Raw genomic sequence first — 12,852 nt, 5'->3', positions numbered from 1 at the left:
CAGTTCACATAACACACAGTGCTAACACTCCCCACGGTTCACATAACACACAGTGCTGACACTCCCCACGGTTCACATAACACACAGTGCTAACACTCCCCACAGTTCACATAACACACAGTGCTAACACTCCCCACAGTTCACATAACACACAGTGCTAACACTCCCCACGGTTTACATAACACACAGTGCTAACACTCCCCACAGGTCACATAACACACAGTGCTGACACTCCCCACGGTTCACATAACACACAGTGCTAACACTCCCCACAGTTCACATAACACACAGTGCTGACACTCCCCACGGTTCACATAACACACAGTGCTAACACTCCCCACAGTTCACATAACACACAGTGCTGACACTCCCCACGGTTCACATAACACACAGTGCTAACACTCCCCACAGTTCACATAACACACAGTGCTAACACTCCCCACGGTTCACATAACACACAGTGCTGACACTCCCCACGGTTCACATAACACACAGTGCTGACACTCCCCACGGTTCACATAACACACAGTGCTAACACTCCCCACAGTTCACATAACACACAGTGCTAACACTCCCCACAGTTCACATAACACACAGTGCTAACACTCCCCACGGTTCACATAACACACAGTGCTAACACTCCCCACAGTTCACATAACACACAGTGCTAACACTCCCCACAGTTCACATAACACACAGTGCTGACACTCCCCACAGTTCACATAACACACAGTGCTAACACTCCCCACGGTTCACATAACACACAGTGCTAACACTCCCCACAGTTCACATAACACACAGTGCTGACACTCCCCACGCTTTACATAACACACAGTGCTGACACTCCCCACGGTTTACATAACACACAGTGCTGACACTCCCCACGGTTTACATAACACACAGTGCTGACACTCCCCACGGTTCACATAACACACAGTGCTAACACTCCCCACAGTTCACATAACACACAGTGCTAACACTCCCCACAGTTCACATAACACACAGTGCTGACACTCCCCACGCTTTACATAACACACAGTGCTAACACTCCCCACGGTTCACATAACACACAGTGCTAACACTCCCCACAGTTCACATAACACACAGTGCTGACACTCCCCACGGTTCACATAACACACAGTGCTAACACTCCCCACGCTTTACATAACACACAGTGCTAACACTCCCCATGGTTTACATAACACACAGTGCTAACACTCCCCATGGTTTACATAACACACAGTGCTAACACTCCCCACGCTTTACATAACACACAGTGCTAACACTCCCCACAGTTCACATAACACACAGTGCTAACACTCCCCACGCTTTACATAACACACAGTGCTAACACTCCCCAAGGTTTACATAACACACAGTGCTAACACTCCCCACGGTTCACATAACACACAGTGCTAACACTCCCCAAGGTTTACATAACACACAGTGCTGACACTCCCCACAGTTCACATAAGATACAGTCCTAACATTCCCCACAGGTCACATGACACACAGCGCTGACACGACACACAGTGCTGACACTCCCCACAGTTCAGCGCTAACACTCCCCACGGTTCACATAACACACAGTGCTGACACTCCCCACAGTGCAGTGCTAACACTCCCCATGGTTCACATAACACACAGTACTAGCACTCCCCATGGTTCACATAAGACACAGTGCTGACACTCCCCACAGTGCAGTGCTAACACTCCCCATGGTTCACATAACACACAGTATTAGCACTCCCCACGGTTCACATAACACACAGTACTAGCACTCCCCACAGTGCAGTGCTAACACTCTCCATGGTTCACATAACACACAGTATTAGCACTCCCCACGGTTCACATAACACACAATGCTAACACTCCCCACAGTGCAGTGCTAACACTCTCCACGGTTCACATAACACACAGTACTAGCACTCCCCACGGTTCACATAACACACAATGCTAACACTCCCCACAGTGCAGTGCTAACACTCTCCATGGTTCACATAACACACAGTATTAGCACTCCCCACGGTTCACATAACACACAGTGTTGAACACTCCCCACAGTTCACATAACATTGATTGCTGACACTCCCCACAGTGCAGTGCTAACACTCCCCATGGTTCACATAACACACAGTACTAGCACTCCCCACGGTTCACATAACACACAATGCTAACACTCCCCACAGTGCAGTGCTAACACTCCCCATGGTTCACATAATGCACAGTGCTGACACTCCTCACAGTTCAATACTAACATTCCCCATGGTTCACATAATGCACAGTGCTGACACTCCCCACGGTTCAGACAACGCACATGCTAACACTCCAGAGTTCAGACAACACACAGTCCTAACACACCCACAGTTCAGGCAACACACAGTCCTAACACACCCACAGTTCAGGCAACACACAGTCCTAACACACCCACAGTTCAGGCAACACACAGTCCTAACACACCCACAGTTCAGGCAACACACAGTCCTAACACACCCACAGTTCAGACAACACACAGTCCTAACACACCCACAGTTCAGGCAACACACAGTCCTAACACACCCACAGTTCAGGCAACACACAGTCCTAACACACCCACAGTTCAGACAACACACAGTCCTAACACACCCACAGTTCAGGCAACACACAGTCCTAACACACCCACAGTTCAGGCAACACACAGTCCTAACACACCCACAGTTCAGACAACACACAGTCCTAACACACCCACAGTTCAGGCAACACACAGTCCTAACACACCCACAGTTCAGGCAACACACAGTGCTAACACTTCCCACTGTTCAGCTAATGCACAGTGCTAACAGCACCCAAGTGCTAATATTGGAGGTGGTAATGTGTAGTGCTCACAGTTGAGGAACTCATGCTAACACATAGATGGCCAAAGAAAGCATATCTAGCCTGCTGATTGGAACAGGGTGGCGTGATTTCTTATTTATCTTTGAGGAGGAAGCTGAGTGAGGTTATGCTGAAGTGTGTTAATTGTCATTGGTCAGTATGGCACACTATAAAGTGGGTGAAGTAGCAGATAAGTAGAAGAGAGGGTTACCATCCACTGACATTTTCAGGGACGCTAAGGACGGATGTGTTTTCCGCCACGCAGTCCCAGAAGCTCTCAATGATACCTAAGAGACCCCATATTTTTAAGGCAGTACTTTAAAGAGAGGCTAGAAATGAAAAGAAGGGAAAAGGAGACGTGATGTTCATGTGCCTAGGCCCATATCATGGTGCCAAGGCTCCTCACACTGTGGGACTTCGGCCGAACATTCACGCCACCAATCTGCAGACTCGATCGTCATTGCACCAATGACAAGCTGAAAGGTGACATAGGCTGAAGTTTAACGATTGTATTGATGCAGGATTCACAAAATAGGCAACTGGTACAGCATGAATTACATGGAATTTACTGATGCAGGATCCCCGAAACAAACACGTGGTGCGGAAAGACTTTCATGGAATTTATTGATACAGGATTCATGAGACAAACAACCGGCACAGCACAATTTCCATGGATTTAATAGATACGGCAGGAATCTCATCCAGCAAGAACGGCAGAAAAAGATACCACACAGATTGATGTCCAGCAAGAACATCAGCAAGTGGAAGTGACATCATCGGAACGCCCGATAACCAGAAGTATCGCTAATCACTTCGATAAAACTTTGCCGGAAGTGAGGGCTGGCATTTCTTGTGTCAGCTCCTTCTGTCATGTTAAAAGTCAGTTTTTCTACGGCATTGCTGTAGGTGGCAACTTCAAGATTACATTTTTAAAAATTTCTTTAAAGATCTTTAGCAACACACCCGACCCATCCAAAATCAAACTGGTCCTTCCCTTGAGACTACAGAAGAAAATCTGAATTATTAGTTAATTTTCCCTGCCCCATAACTGAATGTCGCCCTTTTGTCTTTAGTTACTGCTGTCATAAACTCTGCCTTGGATTTCTTCCCATGCGCCAGCAACTCGCTCAGACTGAACCCAACACTGTGCAACCTTGGTGTCCTCTTTGACCCTGAGCTGAGCTTCAAACCTCATATCCTGTACATCATCAGAGCTGTCTATTTCTATTTTTATAACATTGCCCGTCTCCACCCCTACCTCATCCCCATGGCCACTGAAACACTCATCCACGTCTTTTGTCATCTGCCGGCTACATTTTTCCAACACTCGCCTCTCCAGTCTCCTGAGTTGTTCCCAACACATACTTCAACTTGTCCAAAATTCGGCCAGCTGCATCCTATCCTGTCCCAAGTCCCGCTTACCTATTACCTGTGTCCTTATCAACCTTCACTTGCTCCCCACCCCTCAGTACATTGATTTCAAAATCATAGCAGTCATTTAAAAATCCCTCCATGGCCTTACCCAACCCTGTCTTTACAATTCTTAGTATGGGGTGGTTTAGCCCTTGCTCTCCTAGAATCATAGCTCCTAGCCTGTCAAAATTCAAAGACCTCTCAGAATACACAATATGACCATGTTGTTGGCAGAGTAAAGGGTTGGTTGAAACATTGCACACACCTTAATATTTTGAAGTATTACTTTACTTACAAACTTAAATTTGCATGGGTATTTAAAGCATTACATAAGAAAATAAAGAACATTTGGTTCATTCAGCCTATTCCATTCTATGTATGATTATTGTCTTATGGACTTCCCCCCTCTGCCCCACCACCATCACTTGTTAATTTTCTATTTTAAGAACCATTAAGTTCCTTTCCAGAACGACCTTGAAAAGAATAATCTCCTCAAACACCTTCTTAGCAAATACTATTCTAGTTCCCTTTTAAAGGTGTGAATTGACCCAAATTGTCTACCTTTTCTGGAGAAAAGTTTATCTCTATTTTGTAACCTTGCTTGGTGTTTTTGAATTTTGTACTTTTGTCCTTATATGCTCATTGTTCAATTTGAATAGTTTACTTCAATTTTATATATATGTTTCATTATTTTAAAGATTGAATTATGTATCTCCTCTGTCTTCTTTTGTTCAATGAAAATATGTCTAGTTCATTCAGCCTTTGTTCATAACTTAATCTTTAAGGCTGGAATTACCCTGGTCACACTTTTCTGTACCCTTTCTAATGTACCTTTGCTCTTGGAGATAAGGTGACCAAAATTAAATTTCGTACTCGAGATTAGCCACACCATCGATTTGTACAATGTCAATATAACTTGTTCTAGCTGGCATTGCAGCACCCTCCAGATTTAATATTGTACCCAATTATCTTTATTGATGATTGCTTCACACTGACCAGATGCTTTCCGACTGTGATCCGTGTTCACTTCCAAATTTATTTCCTTTTCAGTCTCTGCCCGTAGTGACTCTTTTATGTTATACACATTTACTTTTACCTGGACCTCTATGCATTACCCTATATTTATCCACATTAGAATCTGTCTGGTGTATCTCAGCTATTTGTATAGTTGCTCAAAGTCTCTTTGAAAATAATGAACCTCCTTTCTACTTGTTACTTGCCCACATTCCTTTGTGTTCATCCTACCTAAATAGCTTTATGTCACATCTATACTTATCCTTATAATCTTCAGCCTTTTATATAACCAGCTCTTTTTAACAGAATTAATCAATTCAGCATCAGTTTATTTCAGTGGCAACCTGTTCTACATATCTACAAGTCTAGAGGGAGGGAGGGAACTCTTTTCATTTGCATTTTAGCTAATTCTGCACTAATGAGTCATGACTGCAAGTTACTTTGTGTAAATTTATGTACACAAGATGATGTGCTACAGTTTCTGACTGCCAAGAAAAAAAAGCACGGCTATTTTTTACAACTGGAAATACATCAGGGATTTAATTCCATATTGAATTTCCTATACTAATTCTTGTTTAATTATTTGTCGTGTCACTGGATATGGCAAATAATTGCAAGCACCTGTCTTCATATTTGATTAGATATAGGAAATGTCTATGATTGATGGCTGATAGATCAAGAGCTTAGTTACACTTTCACTATCTATTTTAATTATTATCTGTATGTAACCTTTCAGGATTTTGGAAACCTGTTAGTGCCTATCAGTTAGTGCCACTTTTTATATACTGCTCTGGGATTCTGGCAACATTTCAAAAGTGTTGTTATAAGATAACACAACAGCCTAAGAGAGTCCACCATCAAACTGTTAACATTGCAGCCAAATTATTATGAAAAGTAAAATTGAGAACTAACACCTATGGAACTTCCAATCACTCCTCCACAAAAGTATAATGTTCTTTATTCTGAATATGTTGGAAAAATACCTTTTTTTATTCTTACATATTTCTCTACAAAAATGCAACAAAAAATTGTTTATTTTTGTATGAACGTTTTACTCATCAAGCTGAGAAATGTCAGTGCAGGAAATTGGAACACGCTCTATTTTGGACACCCAGTATAAGTGTCAAGCACTCTGAATGTCAAATGCAGATGCCCTTTCACTTCCTCTCAACTCAAATAAGCAGCTCTATTTTACCAGTTTAACATTTTCCATTTCCAACACCAGCCAACTTGCGTCCTCTTTAAATGGTTTGAAAATAAAATACTGCGAATGGCTGGAAATCTGAAATAAAAGCAGAAAATGCTGGAGAAGCTCAGCAAGTCAGGCAGCTTCTGTGGAGAGAGAAACAGAGTTAACGTTTCAGGTCGATGGCCTTTTGTCAGAACTGGAAGAAGTTGAAGATTAAACAGTTTATAAGCAAGTACAGAGCCAGGGAAAGGGGAATGGGGGTGGTGGGGGAGGAAAGAACAAAAGGGAAAGTCTCTGATAGGATGGAGGGCAGGAGTGATTAAGTGACAAAAGGGTTGATAGTGCAAGGCAAGGAGGCTGGTAATAGGGCAGGTTAAGAAACAAAAGATGGGTCTAGAGGAGCTGTAAATGGCAATATCAGAACCATTACCAGCACCTGCTGCCCAAAAAAATGGGAGCAGTGGTTATGGTCTGAAGTTATTGAAATAAGTGTTGAGTCCGGAAGGTTGTAAAGTGCCTAATCGAAAGATGAGGTGCTGTTCCTCCAGCTTCCTTGAGCTTCATTGGAACAGTGTAAGAGGCCGAGGACAGAGGTCAGTGGGAGTGGGACAGGGAATTAAAATGGCAAGTGACCGGCAGGTCAGGGTCACCCTTGCGGACTGAGCGGAGGTGTCCAGCAAAGCGATCAACCAATCTGCATTTGGTCTCCCCAATGTAGAGGAGACAACATTGTGAGTAGCGGATACAGTATATTAAATTGAAAGAAGCACAAGTAAATCGCTGTTTCACTTGGAAAGAGTGTTTGGGGCCCTGGATGGTGGAAGGGAGGAGGTGAAAGGGCAGGTGTTGCATCTCCTGTGCTCACACAGGAAGGTGCCGTGGGGAGGAGAGCTGGTGTTGAGGGTGATGGAAGAGTGGACCAGGGTGTCGTGGAGGGAGTGGTCCCTTCAGAATGCTGAAAGGGGGGGGGAGGGGAATATGTGTTTTTTGTGATGGCATCACGCTGGAGGTGGCGGAAATGGCATAGGATGATACGTTGAATGTGGAGGCTGGTGGGGTGGAAGGTAAGGACAAGGGGGACCCTATCATGGTTCTGCGAAGGAGGGGAAGGGGTGGGGGCACAAGTGCAAGAAATGGGACAGACACGGTCAAGGGCCGTCAACTACGGTGTTCTTGCCCCATGGAACTTATTTTTTCCTATCTCGACTTTTTTTTCTCCCCTTCTCCAGTCTCTTCCGACCTACTTCCGCAACTCTTCTGACTCCCGCTGCCACTTTAATAGTTTCCAGTTCCCCTGCCCTAACTGTCTCCTTTTTACCATGGATGGCCAATCCCTCTACACCTCTGACCCCCATCAGGACGGCCTACGGGCCTTCAGCTTCTTCCTTGAATGGAGGCCCAACCAGTCCCCATCCACCACCACCCTCCTCCACCTGGTTGAACTTGTTCTTACATTGAACAACTTCTCCTTTGACTCCACTCACTTCCTCGAAATAAAAGGTGCCGCTATGAGAACCCATATTGGCCCCTAGCTATGTCTGCCTTTTTGTGGGCTATGTGGAACATTCTTTGTTCCAGTCCTACTCAGGTCCCCTCCCTCACCACTGTTTCCAGTACATTGATGACTGTATTGGTACCAATTCCTGCTCTTGTGCCGAACTGGAAAATTTCATTAACTTTGCTTCCAATTTCCACCCTTCCCTCACCTTCACATGGTCCATCTCCGACTCTTCCCTTCCTCGACTTCTCTATCTCCATTTGGATAGGCTATCACCAATATCTACTATAAGCCCACTGACTCCCACAGCTTACCTTGATTACACTTTCTCCCACCCCACTTCTCTGTCTCCGTCGCATCTGTTCTGACGTGTCACCTTCTACACCAGTGCTTCCGATAGGTCTTCCTTTTTCCTCAATGGAGGATTCCCCTCCATTGTAGTTGACAGGGCCCTCGACCGTGTCTGTCCCATTTCCAGCACTTCTGCCCTCATCCCTACCTCCCAGAACCACGATAGGGTCCTCCTTGTCCTCACCTTCCACCCCACCAACCTCCACATGCAATGTTTCGTCCTCCGCCATTTCCGCCACCTCCAGTGTGATGCCACCACCAAACACATTTTCCCCTCCCCTTTCAGCATTCCAAAGGGACTGCTCCCTCCGCGACACCCTGGTCCACTCTTCCATCACCCCCAACACCTGCTCTCCTCCAAACGGCACCTTCTTGTGTGAGCACAGGAGATGCTACACCTGCCATTTCACCACCTCCTTGCCCGTCCCGGGCCCCAAACACTCCTTCTAGGTGAAACAGCGATTTACTTGTACTTCTTTCAATTTAGTATACTGTATTCGCTGCTCACGATGTGGTCTCCTCTACATTGGGGAGACCAAACACAGATTGGGTGATCGCTTTGCTGAACACCTCCGCTCAGTCCTCAAGTGTGACTGCCATTCGCTTGCCATTTTAATTCCCCGTCCCACTCCCACTCTGACCGCTCTGTCCTCGGCCTCTTACACTGTTCCAATGAAGCTCAAGGAAGCTGGAGGAACAGCACCTCATCTTTCGATTAGGCACTTTACAACCTTCCGGACTCAACACTGATTTCAACGTCAGATCATAACCACTGTTCCCATTTTTTGGACAGCAGGTGTTGGTAACGATTCTGCTGTTGCTATTTACAGCTCATCTAGACCCATCTTTTGTTTCTTTACTTGTTCCATTACCACCCTCCTTGCCTTGCACCTTTTTTCATTTAATGACTCATGCCCTCCACCCTATCAGAGACCTTTCCTTTTGTGCTTTCCTCCCCCCCGACCCTTCTTTTCCCTGGCTCTGTAGTTGTTTAAAAACTGTTTAATTTTCAACTTCTTCCAGTTCTGACGAAAGGTCGTCAACCTGAAACGTTAACTCTGTTTCTTTCTTGCTGAGTATTTCCAGCATTTTCTGGTTTTATTTATTTTATAATGAAGTAAATCCATAACTGTCATCCATGTTTCAACAGGGTATCTTCGTTACTAGAGTGCAACCTGATGGACCAGCATCCAATCTGTTACAGCCTGGAGACAAGATCCTCAAGGTGAGCTGGATGGTTTAGAAATTCCAATGGGAATTAGATTACCAATTTAGTGGTGTGGCCCATGCCGCTAGGAACTCAGTTCACACAAGGGTCTTACACAAAGGCAACTTATATTCCATCAGCTCGGGATGGATTCAAACCCAGATCCCAGAGGAGAAAGGAAATCTGCTGACCCATGACATCACCCAACTTTTAAGGCGTTTGTAGTTTCAACATCTTGGAAACTTTTCAAATAGGTTGATGATTAGAACAGGCCATGCTTCTGAGAAAGCTACATGTGATTATATGAGGCCGTATCTTACCTATTTTTAAGAAATCTGTTACAAAATTATGCCATTAAATATACATCATTGTTTGCATAACATAATATTGCTTTGGAAGCACTTTAACTTCAGAATGTACCTGATCCTTCCTTTAGGTGAGATGCGAAATCAAGGCCTGATCTGCCTATACTGAAGACTCAGGTGGATTTTATTTGAAGAGTAGTTTTTCTAGTCTCCTGACCAACATTCTTCCCTTGACCAACACCAAAAAGAATAGATTAAATGGTCATTCATATTATTTCTTTTTGTGGGTTTGTGTGTGCAAAATATCTGCTACATAACTGTCTGTGTAATTCAAAATATGTAATAAGGTTTGACACATTTCTCAGAGACATGATAGGTGCTAAATGAATGCAAGTCTGTCTTTCTACTCGATGAGTCCACTTTATAAAGTTAAGTTCATTTTATAGGATCTGGCTGCAGATTGAGCAAAGTGATGGAAGGAGTCGTCGACAGTGCTATCAAGCGCACTTACTCACCAAATAATCTGCTCACCAGTGCTCAGTTTGGGTTCCGCCAGGACCACTCAACTCCAAACTGCATTACAGCCTTGGTCCAAACATGGATCCAAGCTTCATTCCAGAGATTAAGTGAGATTGACTGCCCAAGATGTTAAGGCAGCATTTAACCAAGTATGGCACCAAGGAGCCCTAGTCAAACTGAAATCAATGGGGATCAGAGGCAAAACTCTCGAGTGGTTGGAGTCATATCTGACACAAAGGAAGGTGGTTGTTGGGAGGCCAGTCATCCTAGCCCCATGACATTGCTGCAGGAAGCTTCTTCGGCAGCACCTCCTTAAACCATGACCTCCACCACCTAGAAGGAAAAGGGCAGCAGATGCACGGGAACACCATCACCTCCAAATTCCCCATCAAGTTGCACACCATCCATCCTGACTTCGACATATATCACTGTTCCTTCATCTTCGTTGAGTCAAAATCCTGGAATTCCCTACCTAACAGCATTGTAGGAGTACCTTCAGCATAAAGACTATTGCGGTTCAAGAAGGCAGCTCACCGCACCTTCTTAAAGGCAACTAGAGATACAAAATAAATGCTGCACGTTGTCAGTGATGCCCATATCCCCAGAATTAATTAAAAAGTAACAGCAGAGCTACTGTGAATATTAAAGGAAACAAATAGTGTGTTAGGAGCTGTGCACATTTGTCCTTTCATCTTTCCTTGTTCTCCTTCACAAAAAAATTATGAAAATTATAAGTAAAAAAATCAAAGACTATATGCATCATGTAATGAGGACTGAGTGGGGGCACATGGTTTTCACCTCAGTGACCTAGATTTGAATGCTGCCCGGAATGATGGGACAACTGTAAGAGTCTTATGTGAAATGAATTTGGAGGGCTTTAACCCAGCTCCTGCTAAGTGTGGGCCAGCACCACAAAAATGCCCCTAATTGGCAAATTCACTTAGGAAGGCCACAAGAATGACTGGTATGGAAAATGTCACACTAGCAAATTAAATGGCATGCTTTTAAAGTTGAGAGGGCAAATAGTTCAGGCAAAATAGAGGGAGCTTTACTCTGCATCTAATCTGTGCTGTATCAAACCTGGAGGCGTTTAATCATAACACTAGATGCTGAAAATGGGAATGTGTTGCAAGCCCCAGTTAACAGCACTCATCTTCATGATCACAGAAAACACAATATAGATTATGAATAGTCTCTTCACTTATTCTTTATAAATATATGTGCTTTTCCTTTGTTGCAGGCCAATGGACACAACTTTATACACATGGAACATGAGAAGGCAGTCTCGCTTCTTAAGAGTTTCCAGAACACAGTGGATCTGATAATCCAACGTGAGATTCCAACCTAGAACTTTTACTGATTTTTCTGTAGAAAAATGTTTGACATAAGATTGAAATCCTTTACTGCAGCTTCCTGTGTGAGGAAAGCCAGGCAATTTTTTTCCAATTTTTTTGCCAATTGCTGGACCAATGGCAACACTTGTGCCAAACTTATTACTAAGATATTTATCTGCCAGTATTACAATGTTTAGTATTTTATCTTCACAAATTTATCATTTATGAGATTGTTGTTTATGTGGTGACTTTACATCCTGTCAGCTAGAGGCTGTGAAATGGCAGGTCATTTGGTGCAAATGTTTATATATATATATAGCTAGATATATATATTATATATAATATATATATAATCATTCATTCTCAGAGTGGGTTTTTGTTAAGTACCTGAGCACCAAAAGCACACATGCTCTTTAGGAATTGCACCACCATTAAACACTGCCTCAAACTTGTATATGCCTTTTTTTTGTAAAAAGCAAAAATGCATCAACAAATGCAGTGAATTGTGTACTGAGAAATTTAAAGCTATTTTCTTATCAATCAATTTCTGAAAGAGAATTTGGACATGAAGGAGGGTTCAACAAATGATGTCATCTGTTCCATGAAATCCAATCCAAAAAATGACTATAAGGTAGGAATTATAAGATGCTTTTATACATATCTGCAAAATGAGGCAAGAAAAGTGTCCTCCTTCTGGCTTTTCTATTGCCTTTCTTTATAACAAACACTTAAAAGGGAAGGGAAGTCGGGGCAGGGGAAAGGGGAGTTTTTGTTCAAAGTACTACCCCATTGTTTTTTCAAAAATAATAGATAAAAATGTGTTTTGATTTTTTAAAAAACATTTTTATCAATATGTTATTCATGAGCAGACTTATAAGGTAGAACTCTAAACAAAGATTTATCCCATTAGACTGTCCTCCCCTTTTAACATTTATGAGAAAGAATTGAATTTAGGCTGCATGTGTGCTACACAGAACGAACTTGGCACTATAACCCTTCAAGCCCCACCATGCACACAGATGTATACACCAATACAAGAATTGACAGTATACCCCTTTCTTCTCTTTCCAAATACCCACATATCGACACATGCACAGACCAGCACCAGAACTGAAACTGTACTCCTATGGGTTTTATACCATAAATGTAACATTAGCAAAAGCTTGCCC

At 43.4% G+C, this 12,852-nt stretch overlaps 1 protein-coding gene across 2 annotated transcripts in view; it reads left to right on the top strand.

The window, feature by feature from the left end:
* The window catches only part of lrrc7 (leucine rich repeat containing 7), a 231,913-nt gene extending 220,216 nt beyond the window's left edge, over positions 1–11,697 (top strand). For both annotated transcript variants that reach the window (XM_067989712.1, XM_067989711.1), the window contains 2 exons: positions 9,469–9,543; positions 11,590–11,697. In XM_067989712.1, coding sequence (XP_067845813.1) covers positions 9,469–9,543; positions 11,590–11,697 — 183 coding nt within the window. The remainder of the gene's footprint in view (positions 1–9,468; positions 9,544–11,589) is intronic.
* Positions 11,698–12,852: the final 1,155 nt, after the last annotated feature.

The sequence above is a fragment of the Heptranchias perlo genome, chromosome 9, assembly GCF_035084215.1.
Source record: "Heptranchias perlo isolate sHepPer1 chromosome 9, sHepPer1.hap1, whole genome shotgun sequence".
Classification (NCBI taxonomy): Eukaryota; Metazoa; Chordata; class Chondrichthyes; order Hexanchiformes; family Hexanchidae; genus Heptranchias; species Heptranchias perlo.
This window is presented reverse-complemented; position numbering and strand designations above follow the sequence as displayed.